This window comes from Macaca fascicularis, chromosome 18 (assembly GCF_037993035.2).
Source record: "Macaca fascicularis isolate 582-1 chromosome 18, T2T-MFA8v1.1".
Lineage (NCBI taxonomy): Eukaryota > Metazoa > Chordata > Mammalia > Primates > Cercopithecidae > Macaca > Macaca fascicularis.
In genome coordinates, this window is record NC_088392.1 from 52,744,037 (window position 1) to 52,768,691 (window position 24,655).

A 24,655-nucleotide genomic window follows, 5' to 3' on the forward strand; every position below is an offset into this window, starting at 1 on the left:
TCAACATCAACTCTTAACACTAGTCTCCTACATTTGAATTCCTTTTTTTAGTGGACTGGCCAGGAAAATTTATTCTACATATCTGGGTTTATTCATAGCCCTCTATGATGCTTGCATTCTATGTGCTGTTGACAAAGACATCAACTTTTGGTGTATCTTCAGCTGAGATTTCTGGGTATCAGAAGTAGTATCTTAAGGTACCTTTATGGTTGAACAAAGAATAATGATCATGATGGTAATAATTAAAGAAACATGAGAAATGCTCCTTAGAGGCAAGATAGAAATGATTTCTGTACTTTGGACACTCCAATTGTTCATTTCTTTAAGCATGTCACCTACTTTAATCCACCTGGGGTTATGAAGAGTACTCAACGTCATTTTAAGCACAGGCTCACTTACGGGAACAACTAGGAGCTTCTGAGATTATTCTTTACTTCAGCTGAGTCTAGAATAATCATCGTCCAGTGGGGAAAAAAAAGTGTTTGGGAGTTACTAGGGGATCTCAACCAGTGGCAGCTGCTATATAAAATCATATAACCTAAGAAAACCCCAAAGGCAAAATGAAGGGCACAATCTATACCATCAGGTAAATCCAAATTATCCTAGGTTCAGCCTCTGCCAACATTTTAAGGGAATTTAAGAGTTTCATGAAGGAGGAATGAAAAGGAGGAAGGGAGCGGCCAAAGTCAGGTTTTACAGCCTGACTTAGGAAGGGGCAGTGCCAAGCTCAGAGGTTTAACATTTCAGTTCTGGAAATTGCACACTCAGTGGCTTCACAGCCTCTGCTAGCCCATCACCATAACAAGAAAAAATGCCCTCAGCTTTGAGGGTTCTGATAAAAGGGAATATTGATGATTGCTCAGGAAAGGGAGGTTCTAGGCAAGCTGGTGGAAAATGTTTTGAGGCTGCAAGGGAGGAAAAAAGAGGAATGAAGATCAGGTGTTTCCAGATTTATGCCTTTTAAAAGTTCTTTATTCAAGTTTAGATTTTCCCAAGTATTATCTCCCTGTTTGACATTGCTCAATAAAAGCAACTAAAACTGATGAATGAACAAGTTTATATATCTTAAGTGTAATTTTGACAATACTGTACATATCTTTGCTATCATAAGGTTGTTTCTTGAGACAATAGTCTGTTTTTTTTTTTCCCCCACATGTTTAGCATCATAAAGCTGGCAGAATGGTGAGGAGGATAGGAGAGGTAAGGGAGTAAGAGACTGGTAATAAAGATTAATGGTCCTGTAGTAAATGTCCTATGTAGTACTTAATGAGTAAAGGATAACAGCAAAAGAAACAAAAGATATAAGACAGAAGAAAAGTGTATTAAAGCAATTAAGAAGGTGCTAAACCAAGCAGTGTAACTTAGGTGATTAGTGCCAGGTCATCGGCTTTATGATAAACAGGGTTTCCAAGTCTACTGCGCATCCATGGAAAGTTTATATCTCCCATTTGGTTGGGTGCCACAGCAAATGCCAATGCAATAACTTTGCCCTGTACTATAATCTGCATACACTAGCTGTGCAATGGGCAGAATGGTTCAAAGGGGGGCAACTTTAGCCTCTTTAATGGTCATGTAGATCATAATTTTGCTAAAAGCTCCATATTAGAATAAAAGAAAAGGAAAATACAAGACGGTCTTCTTCATGAGTAGAAAAGAGTCAGTAGTTTCTGTGAATGCCTTAAAATAAAAACTCTTAAAAAGATGAAAAAGTTTCTATTCTTTTTTTTTTTTTTTTTACTGCAACACTACAACCTTCCCCCACCCCCACAAAAAAAAAAGGGGAAAAAAGCCTAATGGAAGAAAAAATAAAACCATGAGTGAAAACTGTTCCTGAAAACTTTGCAGAATTGTAACAGCTTTCTCTTGGTTAAATTGATTGGTATAGCAACATTATAAAATGACTATTAGGATTCATTGTGCACAACAGAAAGTGCTGAAATGTCAGCAGACTATACAGCAAAAAGTAATGGGTTCTGAACCCCTGTTAGTCAAAAATGATTTTGTTTCAAATTAGAAATTGATTTTTTTTGGACACAAGCCCTTTTCAGGCTTCTGGCTTCTGTAGCTAGGCCCAGGAGAGATTAACCTCCACCACAGCAAGGGCTGGCCTGATGATATCTTTCTCAAAGTGCCTTTTCAATTGCTGCTTTCTACTGTTGCTGTGGTCTTAACCAATAACACAAGTTATTTGTTCTTTTGCTATTACACTATATTTTTTCTCATTTTGCCATTTTATCTTAGTGCTGCCACACAACACAAATTTGAAGACAAGTTAACCGAAGACTATGTTAAGCTTCGCAGTGTAACCACCACACCAGTTGTGACTAGTTCTTCGCTCTCCAAAGTGCAATGACTAAGAGCAGAGGAAGCTGAGGTAAGGGTTTTCCATTTCTGAAGGACTGCTAACAGAGAAAGTAAAGATTCTACCTCATAAAGTTTCTTCAATTTAAGTTTTATTTTTGGAAGCAATGTCCAAAAAGAAACTTCTAAGTTGTTCTAAAGCAATGGAAGTCTACAAAACCTTTCTTTGCCTTATGTCAAACAAAACGTACTTTTGCTTTTATTTCAAATTGTGGATAGTCCTCCCTCCCAAAATTTGAACGAATTATCATCTCTCAATTATGTGGAATAGGATTAAACAATTTCTAGATTAATCATAATCAAACCAAAAAAGCATGACAGAGCTAGTAGCAGATGAAAAAAGGCAGGGAGATACACAACTGCAAGATCTCACAAAGCACTGCCCAATTTTCAAATAAATAAATGTAAGAGTGGCTACAGAGATTATGAAAAGTAGGTTGCATGACACCAGAGGTAGAAAGGTCCTGGCCCAGTAGAAAAACAGGTAAATAAGAAGGAAATCAGGATTAATGGTTGTGAGAAGGGAAAAAAGACACCTAGGAAAGAAGTGTGAGCAGGAGAGGGCTCAGACATCTTTTTGGGCCTTTGTTTCCTGTACATCTTTTCTGTACAATAAAGCTCAGATTTGCTCCATTCTTTTCCAAAGTTGATCCTGTAAGGATGCCAGGATAGATTAAGCCAAAAGCCTCTCCTGGAACTGGGAAACAAATAAATTTGCTTCACTCAACATTTAACATAGTTATTTATAATTGATTTCTTTAAAATCTACCACAAATAACAGGAAGTATTACTGACACTTAAAAAGACTGCTAGGCAAAATATGCTTTACACTTGTGAGATTTTGCTTTAGTCACAATATGGGGAGTTGTCCATGACCTCTCTTCCACCCTCCCCATGATTCCAGTCAATTGAGGATTAACTGTAGTTGTTAGGGTTTATTTTTCCAGATTTATGTTCAGTATCTTACCCTCTTTACTCACTTGGAACATTATTTTAGTCTATGACCACACTTACTGCTGACTAATTCTTAACAGTTATTGCTTGCAAAAAGAGGGGCAAGTTGGATACAGTTTTTCATTCCAGTGTTCTAAAAAAAACGCAGATACAATTCACTAATCTAGTAAATGTGTTATCTGTGGCCTTGCAGGCACACTTCAGTGCGTAAACATTTGACTTTTGCTCAGCATTGTAGGAAATCATCTGAAATTCACTGGCTAGCAACTACCTTCACCTACCAGCTTCTCATTTTGCCACTACAGTTGTTAAACTTACCTCTTTGGGGTCTATACGTATCTTTCTTTTGACATGACCACTGGGCATCATCTTTCATATGCGAATGAAACCCAACTGTCTTCTTCTCCTTCCTATTCTCTCCACTGTTTGGGGTTTCTTGGTACTTTTTAACGGATGATGATGTTCCAAGCAGCCAGCCATCGCAGTTTGACTTTAATAAACTGAAAGAACAACGATGAATGAACTGTTGAAGGCACAGAAGGGGACACAGAGCATACAGATATTTAAATTCAATATGGGTTTAAATGCAATTCATTAAGAACTTTATCTTACTTTTTATTGAGGTGTAATTTAAGTAATTTACTCAACATCTATTTTGTGTCCTGTCATAACAATTTTGGAAAAGAAATGGTCTTTATTCTCAAAAAGCTCACACTGGGATTTGGGGAAATAAGATTCAAACTGATGAAACAGCTAATAAAGTCGCAGAGTATGACTAAGAACCAGGCTATCTATAGAAATAAAAAGTATGCTAAAACAAGACTTGCATATCTAAGATGTTTTCCAAGTACTAAAAATGAATACTAGGGATTAAAATATCACCAATGTGCCTCACACAAATGCATTTGTGTTTCTAATTTTCAATTGTTATCGGTATTTATTATGTACCCAGAGTATGTAAGAAGTAGTGTAACAGTGCATGTAGAAGAACTAGACTCCATACTTACACAATTTCATTGAAAGGTCAACAAGACAAATATAGAATAGGCATTTTAATGAAAATGAACACACGTACATATTTTCTTCTCTATTAAACTGTGTTCCCACCATTAGCACATTTCCTCTTATAATATTTTCTTATTTTAGGGAGAAATATTCTAATGATGTGTTCTCTCTCATTGTTCCCTCTTCATGTTTGTTCACAACAAACTCATGACACTTTGGTTTTGTCTTCCCCATGCCCATAAATAATGTGAAAATTAAAGAAAAAGACTTGGAAACGCATAGAGGCAGCTACTGAAAACACAAGATTCTAAAATTAAAATGTTTAAACTCCCCAGAAGCAGAGGGAATCTCTAGACAAGAATAAGCTGAATGGAGTGTTGCCAGGTCTATCACTTATTCCAGGTGGCCTTTGACCAGTATTCAAATCACATAATCTTCTATAAATGTCTCTGGTTTATACTGATCAGAATTTTTAGCAGTGTTTGCTTGTATCATAATTTATTAATAAAAACCAAGAATGTAAATGGTTTTATGTTCAGAATTATATAAAGAAAATAAAATCATTAGTTATATGGCTTAATAAAGTAGGCACAAGGAAATGTACAAGTGATACTCTCTCCTTTTTTTTTAAAATCAGAACACAGAGGTCATTTTCCTCTGCAGACCAACCAGAAGATGTGTAACTTAGGGTTATACAAATTGCACTCATGGAACAGGAAAATACGGAAAATAAAAGTACCTTATTGTGAATGTTATATAAATTTATGTCAACCCAGAGGCCCCAAACCCAGGCAAATCCAATGACTACATCTCTGCTTGTTCTTGTAGAAAAATTAATGTGACCCCAACCATTGGCTTCTCCAAAATTGATTCATTCTCAGCTCAGTCGAACTCCCAATACTGACTGCCTTCTGCTTCTTTACAGCATTTTCAAAGAAGCTTTTCTGTACCTTTATTCAAAATTCCATCTTGGTAATCCTCCATCTCAACTGGGAACTTGGCTTCTAATTTCCCTAAAATAAAGATGACTACATGAAAAATTTCTTCCTTCATTTGTATTTATTTCCATATTCACCCATCTACTATTCCTCTCCTAATGTCTCAAAAAAAATTACCTTTTATTTGCACTCTTGATACCATCTTGACCCATCCCCTCTGTGACTATAGCCTGTCAATCATCTCTTTTTCTTATAACTTACAAACTCCTCCTCTAAACTGGATTCTTTCCTAGGGCTACAAACAAGAGCAGATCTTCCATTAATACTCAGTGTCAGTGAGCGTGTGGCGACAAGAGCACTTTAATACCTATTGCAGGAACTGCAAATGGGTATCACCTTTTTGTGAGTGACTTGTTAACACAAAATGAAAATGCATCTCTCCTTCAACAGTTCTACTTTTATCCCACACTTGAGGCCAGGAATTTGAGATTGGACTGGGCATCACAGCAAGACCCCATCATTAAAGAAAAAAAAAATGTTTTAAATTAGCCAGGCATGGTGGCATGTGCCTATAGTTACTTGGGAAGCTGAGGCAGCAGGACAGCTTGAGCACAGGAGTTTGAGCTTACGGTGAGCTATGATCATGTCACTGCACTCCAGTCTCGGAGACAGAGTGAGACTCTGTCTCAGAAAAAAAAAAAAAAGAAAAAAAAAAAGGAATTTCTCCTACAGAATTATATGAACAACAGCATGAGAATATTTGTTCAAGGATAATCACTGGAGAATTATTTGTAATAGTGAAAAATTGAAAGCAAATATCATTCAATAAGAGAATGAATAAATAAATTATGGTACATATTCATCATAAAGAACACTATTCAGCCACTAAAAAGAATGAGGTAATTCTTTTTTTGTTTGTTTGTTTGTTTTTTGAGATGGAGTCTCACTCTGTTGCCCACGCTCGAGTGTGGTGGCATGATCTTGGCTCACCACAACTTCCGCCCCCCAGGTCAAGCAATTCTCCTGCCTCAGCCTCCTGAGTAGCTGGGACTACAGGCGCACACTATCATGTCCGGCTAATTTTTGTATTTTTAGTAGAGATGGGGTTTCACTATGTTGGCCAGGCTGGTCTTGAACTCCTGACCTTGTGATCTGCCCGCTCGGCCTCCCAAAGTGCTGGGATTACAGGTGTGAGCCACCACGCCTGGCCAAGCCCTGGTTCCTGTTCTTAAAGAGATGTTAGTGGGGGAGATAGATGTGGAAACAGAATTTTTAATACCATATGCCAAATGCAGTAATTCAGGAATATACTGGATGTTATGAGAGCGCAAGGGCTAGGCACCTAACTTTATTTGCATAACAGAAGGAGATTCCTGAAATATTCAAACTTAACCTTGGAAGATAAGGAAAAATGTAAGAATGTTCTAGGTAAAAGAAAACAGTATTAGCAAATATACCAACATATGAAACTTCAGCTCATATTTTGGGAAAGTTAAATAGCTGGGTATTGTTACAGCATTAAATTTTCGGTGTGTGATAGGGAGGAATGGAGATGAAGCAGGTGAGACAGTGCAGGTCAGATAATGAAAGGTTGCGTTTTCCATACTGAGGGGCTTGAACGCTATCTTGCGGCCAAGGTGGAGTCACTAAAAGGCTCTCAGGAGAAAAATGACATGATCCAACCTGAATTTATGAAAAATTACTCTGGCACCATTTAGAGAATGGGCTGCAGGAAACTGAATGAGGCGGAAAGCTGCTGAAATAGCTCTGGTGAGAGATGAACATTTCCAATAGAGAAGCGGTGGTAGGAACAGAAAGACATCGTTTAAGAAATATTTAGGATTTAAAAGGACAGAACTTGATGTAAAAGAGAGGGAGAGAAAAGTCAAAAACGACTGGCAGAATTTTGGGTTGATAAGCAATACAGAGGAAGATTGGGGAAGGGTGGGAAAAATTAAGTGCAGCTTGAGGTGCTTATGGAACATCTGAGAAGATATCTCAAGAAAGTAATTTGATCAGTTACTCCATGGCTTTTTGCTATTGGCTGAGTGAGTTTAGAGGTGGTAGGGTTGAGGGAGACAGAGTTGAGAAAGAATATGCTTCAATTTCAATTTCCTTGGTGTAGGAGGAGATACAGTCATTCTTGTGAGTCAAGTGGGTATTGAAAAGACAGGTGAAGGTTTGGAGTATGTATTGAGGGAATTTGAAATAGAAATGAAAAGAAAAAGATTTTCCTGAAATGTTGAGGCCCTAACATAAATAGAAATCATCCATTTGTAGCAGGGCTCAGGTACAGAGATTAAAAAGCAGAGAAAACGGTGTGAGAGCTCGAACTAGGGTTAGGATTTCACTGGGACAATGCAGCTGACTGGGGATCAAGGGAAATAAATATACTAAAGTAGTTTAGGTCAACCATTCGGTCCAGGAAGAAAGTGAGGCAACAGGGACTGAAAGACTGGCAGAAAAATGAGGGGAAATAAATAATTTAGCTATCCCTTTAAGGTAAAGCAAAAATAAAATAGCAACAACACCATAAACATAAAAACCCTTGGTATGGTATATGTGAGAAACATGAGAACATAAGCTAAAAAGGAAGAGGCTGGGATGACAGACTCAATGATTTTTCTGATGAAGCCATAGTGGGTGATAGCAAACTCTGGGTGTGGCCATGGATGATGCTGGAGTGAACTGAGGAAGGCAAAAATTCTTTAGTTATGGCAATGGAGAGATCAACCATATGCATATTGGGATCTCACGGAATGATGGTAGGAGTTATGGGGGAGAAAGTGACTTTAAGTGGGATGTCAAGGTCCTAGTGAGACAATGATGGAAAACAAACGATGGAAAAGGATGGACTGCTGCAGTCAAACTAGACATATATTTAGATTCACATAAATAAAGAGATTTGCAAGAAAAATGCTGGCACTCCTCTCTCTGTTGTTTATCAAATGTGACAGAAAGAATGGCCTCTATTAGAAGTGGTGCTCTCAGAAAAGATGCTGATTTTAGGCAGTGATTCACAGCTTGGCAATACATTTAAATAATCTAGAGAATTTTTAATAAGAGTGATGGACAGAGTCCCACCCACTTGTCAAAACGGAATTAATCAGTCTAGGGTGGGACCTGGATATTGTTTGCTTTCCTCTCTCACTCTCCTTTCCTTTAAAAAAAGCTCTATAGGTGATTCTAATGTCCAGATAGGATTGAAAATTACTGAGTTATTGTGAAGAGTGGGAGAAAACATTCTTTTAGAAAAAGGCAGGATGAAAAGAGTGCATTTCCTATGAAACAGGGGTTCTCTAAGGCACCAGCAGGAAATCCTTGGGGGACACCAGGAGGGAAAGGGGTGTTAGTGACGTGAGGAAAATTAGGGGAGGAAAGGTAGACATTTAAGGGAATGAGAGTATAAGAGAAAAAATAGCACACGAAATACTCAAATTTTGGCATGAGTTTTTTTTTTTTCCCCCCAGAAAAAGAACAAGTCCTTGATTTAGAAGACCATAAAATCTAGGTTGAAGAAACAGATAGATACCTATTAATTCCTCTGTTCATTTCCAATGGCCTGATTCAGGTGCTGGCCATATCATACCTAAATAATTGCTATATTGTCCAGTTTCAGAACCAGCCCTGGAACCAGCCATTTCTTTGAAAAGGTCTGGTACCTTGTATTGGGGGGGGGTGGGGGGGTGGGGAAGGCTATTAGATTGCCACAGCTTCCAAGTCCTTGCTGTGGATATGGAAAGAGAATACATGTCTGTACCTATATAGTAATTGCTATATATAGGTATCTCTATATTGAAAAACATGAGTTTATACAGAGTTTATACTAATATCTTCAAAATTCCAACTCTAAACCAGCAGGGTTCATTTTAGCTTCTTCTCTTTCCATAGAAATATCCCTTCTCCAACAATGAAAAAAACTAGCCATTTTCCATAATATAATTGAAGCGGCATCATTCATCTGGGATAATACCCGAGATTTGTTGCCCCAAACCAAGGAAATCAATAATGCAGACGCACAAGGAGTAAGTTTAAGAGCGGGGGTTTAATACGTGAGAGAAAGAGAAAAGCTCCTTCTCCTGCAGAGAGAGAGGGGCTCCTGAGTGGTTTTTCTGGTTCTGTGGTTAAATGCATGGGGTTTTATAGACAAGCCTGAGGAGGCGGTGTCTGACTTACATAGGGCCCAAAAGATTGGTCGGACCAAGTGTGCCATTTTCACAGTGCATGAAGAAGGTGGCCACCTTACCCTAATTTTTTATTATGGAGATGGGTTCTCTACCTTGCCAGCAGCATGTTGCCTGTTCCTTTATGGTACATGTGGTTGACAAAGAAAAAGGAAGATGGAGCCTCCATGTTGAACATGCCTGGCCTCCAGGTAACCTTTTCCTATTGGCACAGCTGCCAGCATTCACCCATGCAAGCTTCCAGCTTGGTTATCTATGTCTGCAGCTCGATTTTTCAGGCTGCTCTTTGTTAGAAAAGAAATGATCCGGGGGCTGCTTTTTGTTAAAAGGGAAGCCTTACTGAGGACTCTCTTACCCTCTCTAACTGCTTAAATAATTTCCTTTTAGCCCCTGTACCATAATTACTTACTTAATACTTTTGTATTAAAATAATATTCTGTCACCACAGCTATTCATCCTTTACCAGCCTACTCCTCTCACACCACATGCTTCTGGGCTGCTTCTGCCAGTGCGCCTCTGCATGGACACTGTGGACACTGCAGGAGACAAAATGTGCTACCTAACAAAATGAAGGATTGTTGGGCTCAGGACAATTAAGAAAAAGCAAACACAGGAAAGCTCTCTGCCCTCCCTTTAACTTGCCTAAAAGCTGAACACAGATTTACAGAGACAAAAGGTACCCTGCTTGCCTTCTACTAGGGAGAACAAAGGTTAAACACTGAAGGAAACTTTAGATCCTCATCATCTGGAGATGACACCAGGGAATCTACACGAACAGGCTTTACCAACTAGCCTTTATCTGTCATTTATTTCCTTGACTCAATTTGCTACCTTTAGGAACTTAAAGTCCTTTACCTTTGTCTCGTTAGTTTTCTAAAATTTTACTGTTCCTTGTTGAAGATGCTATAAAAGCTGAAATGAAAACTACCTCTTTGGTAACTATTCATTTTCAGAGTTTCTTCCACGTACATATGAAACACACATGCTAATAAATGTATGCTCGTTTTTCTCTTGTTAATCTTTTTTTTTTTTTTTTTTTTTTTTTTTTTAAAAAAAAACATAGGTTCTTTCCAACTAAGAACCTGTGAGGGCTGAAGAAAAAGTTTTTCTTCCCCTACAACCCATTCCCTACCCAGCCATGACTGGGCTACTCCTAAGGAAGCTCTCCTCATCCCTCTGGGTAACAAGACCCCATGCAAGGTCAAACTCCACATGGATACCTCCTTTTCATTCTGCTCAAGCTCCACCACACAACACCAGTGCAGTTCCCATAGGGAAGCCCTCCTCACCGTGCACAAGTTCTGATATTCTATGCCCAGCTGTCCCCTTCTATGGATGCCCTTCTCATACCACTCACATTCTAATGCCTCAAGATCAAATTATTTTTTGGCTAGGATGTGAGGTAGCAATCAAGGTTCATTTCTTCTCCATATTTATATCCAATATTTCTAGCATTACTTGTTTAAAAAACTTTCCTTTTTCTACTGAATTGCTTGGCACCACTGTCAAAAAACAGTTGAGCATATGAGTGTGTGGGTCTGTTTCTGGACTCCATTCTTTTCCATCAATCTATTTATGTATCTTAAGGTGAATACCAACCTGTATTTATTACATAACTTTAATTTACATACCTAAAATTAGGTAGCATAAGTCCTTCAATGTAGTCTTCTAGAATAACTTAAAGACTGTCACTGCTATTCTAGTCCTTTCACATTTCCATATATTTTTCAGAATAAGTTTGCCAATTTCTATAAAACAGTGTGTTGGTATTTTGACTGAAATTGCATTGAATCTAAGATTCAGTTTGGAAAAAAATTTTGATATTTATAACAATACCAACTGGTCAAATTCAAGAGCATATCTTTCTTTCCATTTAGTTTTCTTAAATTTGTCTCAGCAGTATTTTGTGGTTATCATGTAGAGATATTTTGCTTCTTTTGCTAAATTTATTCTTAATTATTTGATGGTTTTGATGCTACTATAAATGCTTTCTTTTATTTTCTATGCTAATTACTGTTATTACATAGAAATAAATTTTATTTTTATACATTGAATTTGTATTCTGTGATTGTGTTAAATTCACTTAATTCTAGTACTTGTCTCTGTAGCTTCCTTAGTATTTTTCCATGTATACAATCATGTTATCTGAGAATAAAGACGGTTTCGCTTACTTCTTCCCAATATTTTCCCAATATTTTTCATGCCTGATCACACTAGAATCTCCCATACAATGTTGAATAAAAGTGAACAAGAGTGGACATCTTTAACTTGTTCCTAAAGGTGTTTATTATTAAAGAGATGTATCTCTGTTGATACTATCATTTTTCTAGCTTGATGAGAGGTCTTTTTTTTCTTCCTATAATGAATAGGCACTGGATGAATTATGTCAAATGCTTTTTCTGCATCTGTTTGAGATGGAGTTTTTCTTTAATTTTTAAAATGGATTAAAATCTTTTTTATTGTGCTAATATAGCAAATTACATTGATTGATTTTCAAATGTTAAGCTGACTTTGCATTCCTGGGATAAAGTCTATTGAGTCAAGCTGTATTATGCTTTTTACATATTCCTGAACTTAAATTGCTGATATTTTGTTAAGGATTTTTTTGTGGGGTTTTTTTTTTTTCCCGCATTTATGTCCATGAATTTATGTCCATGGGGAAGATTGGCCTGTCATTTTCTTTTCTTCTAATGGCTTTACAAGGTTCAGACCTCACAAAAGAAGTTGAGAAAAGTTCCTTCTTCCTGTAGTCCAAGTGGTTCTCAAGTGTAGTAGGAGGAGAGAATGTTGCCACACAGAAGGCATATGGTAATGTCTGCAGAGGTGTTTGATTGTCACAACTCGGGGCTGCTATTGGCATCTAATAGGCAGAGGCCAGGGATGCTGCTTAACATCCTACAATGCACAGGACAGCCTCTCACAATAAATAATTATCTGGTTGAAACATCAATAGTATCAAGGCTGAGACACCCTGTTCTAGTCTCTGAAATAATCTTTGTAAGACTGACATTATTTCTTCAATAGATACTAGGTAGAATTTGCAAGTGAAGTTTTGATAGGTGTATAGTTTACTTATGGGAAAGTTCTTAACTAGAAATTAAATTTCTTTAACAGATATAGGGTTATTCAAATTTTCTACTTTTTTGTAACAATCTTGGTATATTATTGACTTAAAGGAATTTATATTGTTTAAGTTGTCAAAAGTGCTTGCAAAAAATTGTTCACAACATTCCTTCCATACTTAAAAATATAATTAAAACATATAGTGATATATCCTTTTTAGGTCCTGATATTGGTAATCTTTTTTCTTTCATAGTAGGTTGATCATCTTGAAAAGGATTATTAATTTTATTTACAGTTTCAAAGAATCAACTTTTAGTGTTGTTGATTTCCTATTTGGTTTTCTTTTTCATTGCACGACTTACCAAAGAGTAGCTGCTACAAGGTTGAAAACAGAATAGAAATACAGTCACAGACTCTATAATGATATTTCAGTCAACAACTGACCAAATATATGACAGTACTCCCACAAGATAATAATATCAACTTTTTACTATACCTTTTCTATATTCAGGTACACAAATACTTACCATAGTGTTACAACTGCCTAGAGTATTCAGTACAGTAATATGCTCTAATTAGATCCCATTTGTCAATTTTTGTTTCTGTTGCAATTTAATTGCTCTTGGGGATTTCGTTATGAAATCTTTGCCTGTGCCTATGTCCTGAATAGTACTGCCTAGATTTTCTTCTAGGGTTTTTATAGTTTTAGGTTTTACATTTAAGTGTTTATCCATCTTGAGTTAATTTTTGTATAAGGTGTAAGGAAGGGGTCAAGTTTCAATTTTCTATATAAGGCTAGCCAGTTCTCCCAGCACCACTTATTAAATAGGGAATCCTTTTCCCAATGCTTGTTTTTGTCAGGTTTGTCGAAGATCAGATAGGTGTAGATGTGTGGTCTTATTTCTCTGTCCTCTATTCTGTTCCATTGGTCCATGTGTCTGTCTTTGTACCAGTACCATGCTATTTTAGTTACTGTAGCCTTGAAGTGCAGTAGTGTGGTACCTCCAGCTTTGTCCTTTTTGCTTAGGATTGTCTTGGCTAGATGAGCTCTTTTTGGTTCCATTTGAATTTTAAAGTAGCTTCTTCTAATTCTGTGAAGAATGTCAGTGATAGTTTAATGGGAATACCACTGAATCTATAAATTACTTTGGGCAGTATGGCCATTTTCACAATATTGATTCTATCAGAGCTTCTGCACAGCAAAATAAACTATCATCAGAGTGAACAGGCAACCTACATAGAGGGGTAAAATTTTTGCAATCTATCCATCTGACAAAGGTCTAATATCCAGAATTCACAAGGAGCTTAAACAAATTTACAAGAAAGAAACAACCCCATTAAAAAGTGGGCAAAGGACATGAATAGACACTTCTTAAAAGAAGACATTCATGCAGCCAACAAACATATAAAAACAAACTCAACATCACTGATCATTAGATAAATGCAAATCAAAACCACAGTGAGATAGCATCTCATGCCAGTCAGAATGGCTACTATTAAAAAGTCAAGAAACAACAGATGCTGGCAAGGTTGCAGAGAAATAGGAATGCTTTTACACTGCTGGTGAGAATGTAAATTGGTTCTAACATTGTGGAAGAAAATGTGGCAATTCCTCAAGGTTCTAGAACCATTTGATCCAGCAATCCCATTACTGGGTATATACCCAAAGGAATACAAATCATTGTATTACAAAGATACATGCATGCGTATGTTCACCGCAGCACTATTCACAATAGCAAAGGCATGGAATCAACCCAGATGCCCATCAATGATAGACTGGAAAAAGAAAATGTGGTACATATACACCATGGAATACTATGCAGCCATAAAAAGGAACAAGATAATTTTCTTTCAGGGACATGGATGGAGCTGGAAGCCATTATCCTCAGCAAAACAATGCAGGAACAGAAAGCCAAATACCGCATGTTCTCACTTATAAGTGGGTGCTGAACAATGAGAACACATGGACACAGGGAGGGAAATAACACACCACGGGGCCTGTTGGGACGTGTGGTTGGGGGAGGGAGAGCATTAGAAAAGATAGCTAATACATGCTGGGCTTAATATCTACGTGATGGGTTGATAGGTGCCGCAAACCACCATGGCACACATTTACCTATGTAACAAGCTTGCACATCTACCCTGGAACTTAAAATAAAAATAAAAATGTAAAGAAAAAAAATGCCCTACAAGTTTGTAGCCTAGGAGCAATAGGCTACACTATATAGCCTAGGTCTATAGTAGGCTAGGTTTGTGTATGTATACTCTATGATGTCTGCACAATGATTATTAACACATTTCTTAGAACATACACCTATCACTAACTGACACATAACTATATAGAAATGCTACAAATTGGACAATACTATGAGAAATTTAAGTTCTGACACAGAATGGAGGGATATCTTAATGTCCTAGACTTCAGCTAAGAATACTAGAAAGCTCACATACTAGAAGAAGGCTTATCATAAACTTCTCTAACAAAGACCAAAATCAAGCTTCAATGAAATATACAAAGAAGGAGTTTGGAGAGTGACTCCTACCAATTTAGAGGGGCTTGGAAAACACCCCAGGCTTTCTGGAGATCTGCCCTCACAAAGCATAAAACCAAACCTATATTAGTTCAAAGGTGACTAACTGGTACATTGCAGATGAGGGCAAAAATCAACACTCTTCAGAAAATGATCATAAAACCCCTATCTGTAAATGTTTCATCCATAATATTCAGGACAAAATACAAAATTACCAGACATAAAAAGAAACAAAATGTTAACCACAGTCAAGGAAAAAAAATCAATAATTTAAAATCAACGAAAAGATGGCCCACATGTTGAACCTGGCAGGTAAGAACTTCATTTAAATTAACGATTATAAATATGTTACTGGACACGGTCTTCGTCTGTTTTGTGTTGCTATAAAGGAATGCCTGAGACTCAGTAATTCTTAAAGTAAAAAGGTTTATTTGGCCCACAATTCTGAGGGCTGGAAAGTTTAAGATTGGGCATCCACACCTGGTGAGTGCCTCAGTCTGTTTCCATTAATGGCAGAAGGCAAAGGGGAACTGTACTGTGCAGAGAGTACATGGTGAGAGAGGGGGAAAGAGAGGAGTGAGATGTCAGCTCTTCTGAACAACAAGCTTTCACGGGAACTAACAGAGTAAGAACTTACTCACTCCTGAGGGAGTTAATCTACTCATTAAGGTTCTACTCCTATGACACAAACACCTTCCATTAGGTCCCATCTCCAAAACTGGGGATCAGATTTCAACATGAGATTTGGAGGAGACAAACATCCAAACCATAGCAGACATAAAGAAAAACATGGTTTTAATGAGTGAACGGCCAGGCAATTTCAACAGAGATACCAAGCCTAAAAAAGAACCAGATGGATATTCTAGGACTAAAAATTACATTGATTGAAATAAAAATTTAAAACGAAGATAGAAGAACAAAGGGAAAATAAATTATATGACCGAATCAATAGAAATGACCCAATCTGAAGAACAAAATGAGGAAAAGATTGAAGAAAAATGATTAAAGTCTCAGGTGTCTTAGAAACAATATTAAGCTGTCTAATAAATACAACTGGAGTACCAGAAAGAGAAGAGATGGAGAATGGAATAGAAAAACAATGGCAGAATTTTCCACAAATTTGATGAAAAACTCTGACCTACAGATCATAGTCAAACTGTTGAAAATAAAAGTAAAAATAAAAAGAGAGTCTTGGTGACAACCAAGAAAAACATCAATTACATAGAGAAGAATGATGATCAAGGACAGTCAATATGTCTTTAGAACAATTATGGCTGGAAGACATTGGTATCTTTAAAGCTCTGAAAAGAAATAAATAAACCTGTCAAATGAAATTCTACATCTCATGAAAAGATCTCTCTAAAATGAAGGAGAAATACCATTTTCCAAGGAAGAAAATCAGGGAAAAGCTGTTGCCAACAGACCTGTGTTATGAGAAATAATAAAATCTTTTCCATGTTGAAACCTGAATCTACGCAAAGAAATGAAGAGCATCAGAAATAGTGCATGTATAAATATGAAAGGCTGTATTTTCTTAGTCTTCTCTTAATTTCTTTAAAAGAAATATAAATGTTTAAAGCAAAAACAGTATCACTGGGATTCCTAAAGTATTAAGATCGAATGTATATGACAATAATGTCACAAAGAATGGGGAAGTAAACATATGTTAGCAATAAAAAATGCCTTACATTCTACATAATATTGCACAGCATTAACACTACGTAGACTGTAGTAAGTTAGGGAAACCTATTGCTATCTCCACAGAAATCACCAAAGAAAACGCAAAGCCATATAGCTAATAAGATAATAGAGGAATTATCCTGAAGGAGCTAAAAACAGAACTACCATTCGACCCAGCAATCCCATTACTGTGTATACACCCATAGGAATATGAATCATTCTACCATAAAGACACATGCACGCCAATATTCACTGCAGCACTATTCAAAATAGCAAAGATATGGAATCAACCTAAATGCTCATCAATGGATTAAAAAAATGTGGTACATATACACCACAGAATACTACACAGCCATAAAAAGAAGAAGATCATGTCTTTTGAGGGAACATGGATGGAGCTGGAGGTCATTATCCTTAGCAACCTAATGCAGGAACAGAAAACCAAATACTGCATGTTCTCACTTATAAGTGGGAGCTAAATGATGAGAACACATGGACACAAAGAGGGGAACAATAGACACTGAGGCCTACTTGAGGGTGGAGGATGGCAGGAGGTAGAGGAGAAGAAAAAGTAACCATTGGGTACCAGGCTGAGTACCTGGGTGATAAAATAATCTGTAAAACAAACCCCCATGATACAAGTTTATCTATATAACAAACCTGCACACGTATCCCTGAATGACAAAGTTTAAAAACTGAACAAATAAAAGTATTATCCCCCCTTTCCCCCAAAAAAGGAGCAGAAAAGGAGAAACAGCAACAAACAAACAAAAAAAGATAAACTAATAAATTGGGAGTGGGGGAAGCAAAATGGTAGATCTAAGTTCAACAGTATCAATAATTAAGTTAAATTTAAATGAATTAAGCATTCAAATGTCAGACTAGAGAAAAATGCAGAACAAAATCATATGTTGTTTACAAGAGTTAACACTTTAAAAATAAAATAACAAATAGGTTAACATAAAAGGATGAAAAGAGATAGGCCATGAAAACAGTACACATGAAAGGCTGGAATTATATAATATCAAACAAATTAAATGTTAAGCAAGAATGTTACCAGAGACAAAGAGAAATACTTCATCATGATAAAATGGGCAAATAATCAGATAGACATAATAATCATAAATACATACGCATCTAGAACAATGCTTCAAAATACATATCGTGAAACTGATAAATCTGAAGGAAAAAGTAGAGAAATTAAAATCATATTTGGATATTTTAACATTTCTTTTTTTATCAGTTCATAGTACCAAAAAATAAACCCCCAGAATTCAGCAGGCTAAAGAAGCAGTGAACAATACTATTAATCGATTGATCGAAGTGACATGTACAGAACACTACACTCGACAGCAGACTTATACATTTTTATAAGTGCATATGGAATACTGACCAAGATAGATCATACCTTGGGTTATAAAATAAAGTTCAATACATTTCTAAAGAATAAAAGCTTATAGAATATGTAATCTGACCACAATCGAGTTAAACTAAAAATAAAAAACATCTAGAAAAATCTTTCTAGTATTTGGAAATTATTTAACATACTTTTCTTTTTTCTTTCTTTATTTTTTGTGAGACTGATTCTCACTCTGTTGCCCAGGTAGGAATGCAGTGGTGCGTTTATGGTTCACTGCAACCTCCACTTCCTTGGCTCAAGGGATCCTCCTACCTCAGTCTGCTGAGCAGCTAGGAATATAGGCATGTACCATCATGCCTGGCTACTTTTTGTATTTTTTGTAGAGATGGGTTTTCACCATGTTGCCCAGACTGGTCTCAAACTCCTGGGCTCAAGTCATCTACCGGCCTCAGCCTCTGAAAATGTTGAGATTACAGGTGTGAGCCACCACAACCAGCCTATTAAACACATTTCTACATAATCCATAGGTAAAGCAAAATCACAGGATAAATTACTAAATATTTTTTAACGAATGACAAAAAAAATAACATTAAAATTTGAGGGATAAAGAAGCAGTTCTGGCTGGGTATGGTGGATCATGCCTGTAATCCCCACACTTTGGGAGGTGGAGGCAGGAGGATCACTTCAAACCAGGAGTTCAAGACCAGTCTGGGCAACATGGTGAAACCCCATTTCTACAGAAAAATACAAAAATTAGCTGGGTGTGGTAGTGTGTGCCTGTAGTCCCAGCTACTCAGGAGGCTGAGGCGGAAGGACCACCTGAGTCAGGGGAGGTAGAGATCCAAGATTGTACCTCTGAACTCCATTCTGGGTGACAGACTTAGACCCTGTCTCAACAACAACAAAAGAAGCAGTGCTTAGAGGAAAAACAATTTCACTGCTGGTATTAGAAAAGAAGCTCAAAATCAGTGATGTAATATTCTATCGTCTGAAGCAAGAAAAGGAAGAGCAAACCAGATATAAGGTAAGGAGAAGGAAGGAAATAGTAAAGAGTAGAAATCCATAAAATAGACAAATAAAAACACAAAAGAAACATAAAATTGGCCTCTTGAAAAGATTAATAAAATTGGTAAACCCATGTACCAAGATAAACTAAGAAAAGGAGAAAACTCAAGTTAGGAATCAGAGATGGTATCACTATAGAGCCTACAGACAGTAAAAGGACATTAAGGTTATATCATGAACAACTTTATGCCAATATATTTAATGAAATGAATACACACGTCTCTTAAAAAATACAACTTGTCAAAACCAACTCAAGAAGAAAGAGAAAATATGAGTAGCTTCATATCTGTTACAGAAATTGAATTCATAATCAAAGATGTTCCCACAAAGAAAACTGCCCAGATAGATTCATTGGTAAATTTTATCACATATAAGAAAGAAACATTGCCAATCTTACATAAACTTTCGGTATATAGAAGAGGAGGAAATACTTTGCAACATATTTTGTTACTGTGTAATACCCAAGATATTATGATAAAATAATACAAAATGGTACCATATCATGGCCAAGTTAGTATTTTTTTCAAAATATAACATTGATTTAACATTCAAAAATAAATCCAAGTAAGTGATACTACTGAAAGAAAAAAGGAGCAAAACCACATGATTATATCAATAAATGCAGAAAAAGCATTTGACAAAGTTATGATTAAAAACTCTCAGTAAACTAGGAATAAAATGAAACTTATTTCAATTTTATAGAGGACATCTACCGAAAACCTGTATTTAACATTTTACTTATGGGTTAATTACTGAAAATCTTTCCCCTAAGATTGGGAACAATATAAGGATGTCTTCTTTAACACTTCCATATTGTTTTGAAAGTCTTAGACAATAAAATAAGGCAAAAAAAAAAAAAAAAAGAGAGAAACAAAAGGCATAAAGCTTGGAAAGACATGAATAAAGCTGTTATTATTCACAGGCAATGTGATTGTGAATTTCAATATCCTAAGGAATCTACAAAAACAAAACAAAAACATAAATATTGGTAGAATACGTCCATTTAACAAACTGCAATATATAAAGTAAGTCTTCAAAATACTCTTTATATATCATTAAATTCCACAAAAAATGTGTAAGACTGGTAAACTGGAAACTATATGGCATTGCTGAATTAAATTTAAAAATATCTAAGTAGGCCAGGCATGGTGGCTCACACCTGTAATCCCAGCACTTTGGGAAGCCAGGACAGGCAGATCACTTGAGGCCAGGAGTTCAAGACCAGCCTGACCAACATGGTGAAATCCCATTGCTACTAAAAATACAAAAATTGGCCAACTGTGGTGGCACATGCCTGTAATCCCAGCTAGTGCAGAGGCTGAGGCACGAGAATTGCTTAAGCCTGGGAGGCGGAGGTTGCGGTGAGCCAAGATCACGCCACTGCATCCCAGCCTGGGGGACACAGCAAGACTCTGTCTTTAAAAAAAAAATCAAAGTACACCCAGAAATAAACTATTTTCATGGAATGGAAAACTCAATATTTTTTAGGATGTCAGTTCTCCCCAAATTGATTGAATCATAATTCAATTTCCTTAATAGAAATTGATAAATTAAATCTAAAATGTAAAGAACCTAGAATAGAAAAACAATTTTTAATAAAAAAAGTAAGGCTTGAAGGTTTACTATACCTAATTTCAAGATTTATTATAAAGCTCAGGTAACCCAGAGTGTGTGGCATTAACATAAGAATGGACATACATATCAATGAAAGAGAAGTCCATAAATCTGTGTGTGTGTGTGTGTGTGTGTGTGTGTGTACACATTCAACTGACTTTTGAAAACTTTGGGAGGCTGAGGCGGGTGGATCACCTGAGGTCAGGAGTTCAAGACCAGCCTGGCCGACCTAGTGAAACCCCGTCTCTACTAAAAATACAAAAATTAGCCAGGTGTGGTGGTGTGTGCCTGTAATCCCAGCTACTCAAGAGGCTGAGGCAAGAGAATTGCTTGAACCTGGGAGGCGGAGGATGCAGTAAGCCGAGATCACGCCACTGCACTCCAGCTTGGGCGATAGAGCGAGACTGCATCCCCCAAAAAAACAAAAACAAAAAAGAAAAAGAATGAACCTTAAATGTAAAAGTTAAAACTATATAACTTCTATAGCAAAACACAAGAGAAAATCTTTCTAACTTTCATCAATATTAAAAATTCCTGCTCTTCAAAAACACCATTAAGGAAACAAGAAGTTAAGTCACATACTGGGAGAAAATATTCACAATACATCTGTGAAGACTTTGCATCCAAAATAATAAAAGAACTCTATGTTCAATAATTGAGTTGTTTATCCAATTAAAACTGGTTAAAAGAGTTGGACAAATATTTCACAAAAAGTTATATGAATGGGCAATAAACATCATCAGGAGAACTGCACACTGAAACCACAATGAGATGCTATTTCATATCCATTAAAATGTTTAAAATTAAAGTGATAATACCAAGCCTTGGCAACGACATGGAGCAACTGGAATTCTGCTGCTTTGCTGAGAGAATTGTCATATAGCTTTGGAAAACAGTTTGGCAGTTTCATGTACAGTTGAAAATAAACTTACAATATGATACAGTAATTTCACTCCTAGATATTTACTTAAGAGAAAGAAAACGTGTCCACTAAAGACATGTACACAAATGTTCACAGCAGCTCAGTTGTTTTTTGTTTTGCCAAAATGTGAAAACAATCCATATGTCAATCAACAGATGCACTGATAAACAAGTTGAAATATACAATGAATTACTTCTAAGGAATAAAAAAATAATGGACTACGGAAACATGCAGCAATTTGGCTATATCTCCAAAACATTATGGTGAGTAAAAGATATCAGACTTATGCATATTGTATGATTCTATTTATATGAAGATTTAGAACACGCAAAAATATTTGAAGTGATATATATCAGATTATTGGTTGCATGGGTTAGGGACCTTTGGAGGGAAACTCATCAAAAAGTGGTATAAGGTGCTTTGTGAGGTGATGAACACTTTCTGTCATAATTGGGGTTTGGTGTTAAATACACAAGTATATTCCTTTGTTAAAACACATTAAGCTTGATATGTGCATTTCAGTGAATGTAAGTTATATTTAAATAAAATTGATTAACAATAAAGTTGAAGACAAATGCAGAAAAACTTTCACCAAAGAACTTTTAAATATACTGAGATGTATCAAAATTAAGAACTATGTAAGTTATTTCTCAAACTAAAAGCACCCAGATAACACACTGAAGAAACATTCACTGACCATGTACTTTGAACCATTCACTGTGCTAGGCACCACAAAGTCAAAACCTAATTGTCAGATGATCAGTGTTTCTTATCAGTTCACACAGTCTAGATAAAATGCATACAATGAATTATTGTTAATAGAACATCATTCCCTGATATGGATGGAATTATTAGAAATAGTTTTCTGTCATTCTTATTTAGCATCTGATGGAGCTGTTAAAAGTGATGAAAAAATAATCAAAATCAAGATAGCGGAAGAAAGCTTAAATCCTTAGCATTTAGGCTTGCTACACTGTAAGTCACCCTTAAGTTCCTAAGATTTTACTGAACTCTATTTCCATATTTTAATATTATAAAATACGAAATGAGAATCTTTGAGTAGCCCTGATTTAGGGTCGGGAAAGGAAAAACATTCTCAGTTCTTGAAGTTTAATGAAATTCTGGTAATTCAGAGCACTTTGAACTTTTCTTGCTATTTTGCCCAAATCTTGTATCGCGATAATCTGTTTGAGCTTGAATGGCAAATTTTAAATGTCATTCAGCACCAACTGAATACCACATGTATTTGCATTTCTTAAAAAGTAGAAAAAACATTAACCTTTTGTTTTATTGAATTAAAATGCCATGGAAATGCTGTTGTAGTCTTGGGGGAGACTGAAATACTTTTACAAAGAAGAATAGCTGTCATTTATTAAGACAAAGAACAATTCCTTGATAGGATGCCTTCTGACAAAAAGCAGATTGGTATTCTCATCATAGAAAAGGCATTATAAAAAAAAATCTAGCCTAGACCTCTGAGACTTGAATAATTTAAAGCTGCATTTGGTGCAATTTGAATTTTTCTTTAGGGAGGCAAAGTTAAATACCTTTAATTTGTTCTAATTATTTCAAATTTGCAAGTTAATTATGGCTGATCATTAAATAACAAAAAGGACTATCATCTCCATAGAGTTTTACCTCCTACCCTCTGCATTACTTAAGCTAGATTTTAGTATGCATGAATTAACTTTCTAAATAATCACACGGTTTGACTAAATGGCTCAGTAAAATGAGCTCTGATCCTCCGAATAAGCATTAATGGACATTAGAAATGCTACTGGGACTCATGTTACTTACATTATAAGTATTTTTAGTGGGGCCTTATTTACTAATCTTTATGTACTGTTCAAGTTAGAACACCATATAGATACATTATTCTGCTTTACTGGAGGAAAAAGTCTTATCTTTGAGACAATAAAATCAAATGTCCATTTAACACCAACCAAATTCACATTAAAATTAATGCAGGGATGAGACGATGGGATTTAACTTGTTTTAGCTAGCTGCTCATCTCAATAAATCAATCTAGCAAAAATCGTCTGCTTGGCCTGTAAATGAAATATTACAGGTCTACTGATGTTCTAAGTGACTCAAGCAGCAAAGGCAGGTCCAATAATAACCATAAACTAGCATTTAAATTCCACGTGCTATTTGAAAGGAAGAATTCCTGATTTCTGATGTACTACTTTCTAGTTACCATTTCTGTGCATACTTGGCTGCCAATGAATACAAGCCAGATGTCACATACCATACTGCTTAGAATTCGTCTTAAAGGTAATTTTCCTAAACATCCCAACTAAATCTTCGTATTTCTCAGCAATGGACCTGTGAATGAACAAAAATTTTGAGACCACAGTGTTTAAAGAACAACATTTCGGCCGGGCGCGGTAGCTCACGCCTGTAATCTCAGCACTTTGGGAGGCCAAGGCGGGCGGATCAGGAGGTCAGGAGATCGAGACCATCCTGGCTAACGAGGTGAAACCCAGTCTCTACTAAAAATACAAAAAAAAAAAAAAAAAAAAAAAAAAAAAAAAGCCGGGCGTGGTGGCAGGTGCCTGTAGTTTCAGCTACTCCGGAGGCTGAGGCAGAAGAATGGCACGAACCCGGGAGGCGGAGCTTGCAGTGAGCTGAGATCGCGCCACTGCACTCCAGCCTGGGGGACACAGCAAGACTCCGTCTCAAAAAAAAAAAAAAGAACAAAATTTCATACATGAAATATTCCATGTACTGTCAAATCTTTCTGCCTTGCCACTCCAAAATTATCAATATAAATTTTATTTCCATATATCCAATAATATCTGAGAGACTACTACGTGTCAGTTCTGTATTCAAGCATGGAGGTACGCAAAGGAGTAAGTGACTACCTTTGGATATTTACAGGTAAAAAGGGTGAAAGCCTGTAATCCCAGCACTTTGGGAGGCCGAGACGGGCGGATCACGAGGTCAGGAGATCCAGACCATCCTGGCTAACACGGTGA

General features: G+C 36.4%; 1 protein-coding gene across 22 annotated transcripts in view; it reads right to left on the reverse strand.

Annotated features, from left to right (window-relative positions):
• The window catches only part of KIAA1328 (KIAA1328 ortholog), a 402,667-nt gene that overhangs the window by 68,839 nt on the left and 309,173 nt on the right, over positions 1-24,655 (reverse strand). For 21 of the 22 annotated variants that reach the window (XM_074022571.1, XM_074022560.1, XM_045378041.2 and 18 more), the window contains one exon: positions 3,634-3,815. The exons of the other annotated variant lie outside the window; for it this stretch is intronic. In XM_074022571.1, the coding sequence (XP_073878672.1) occupies positions 3,634-3,815 (182 nt within the window). The remainder of the gene's footprint in view (positions 1-3,633; positions 3,816-24,655) is intronic. 22 annotated transcript variants of the gene reach the window in all.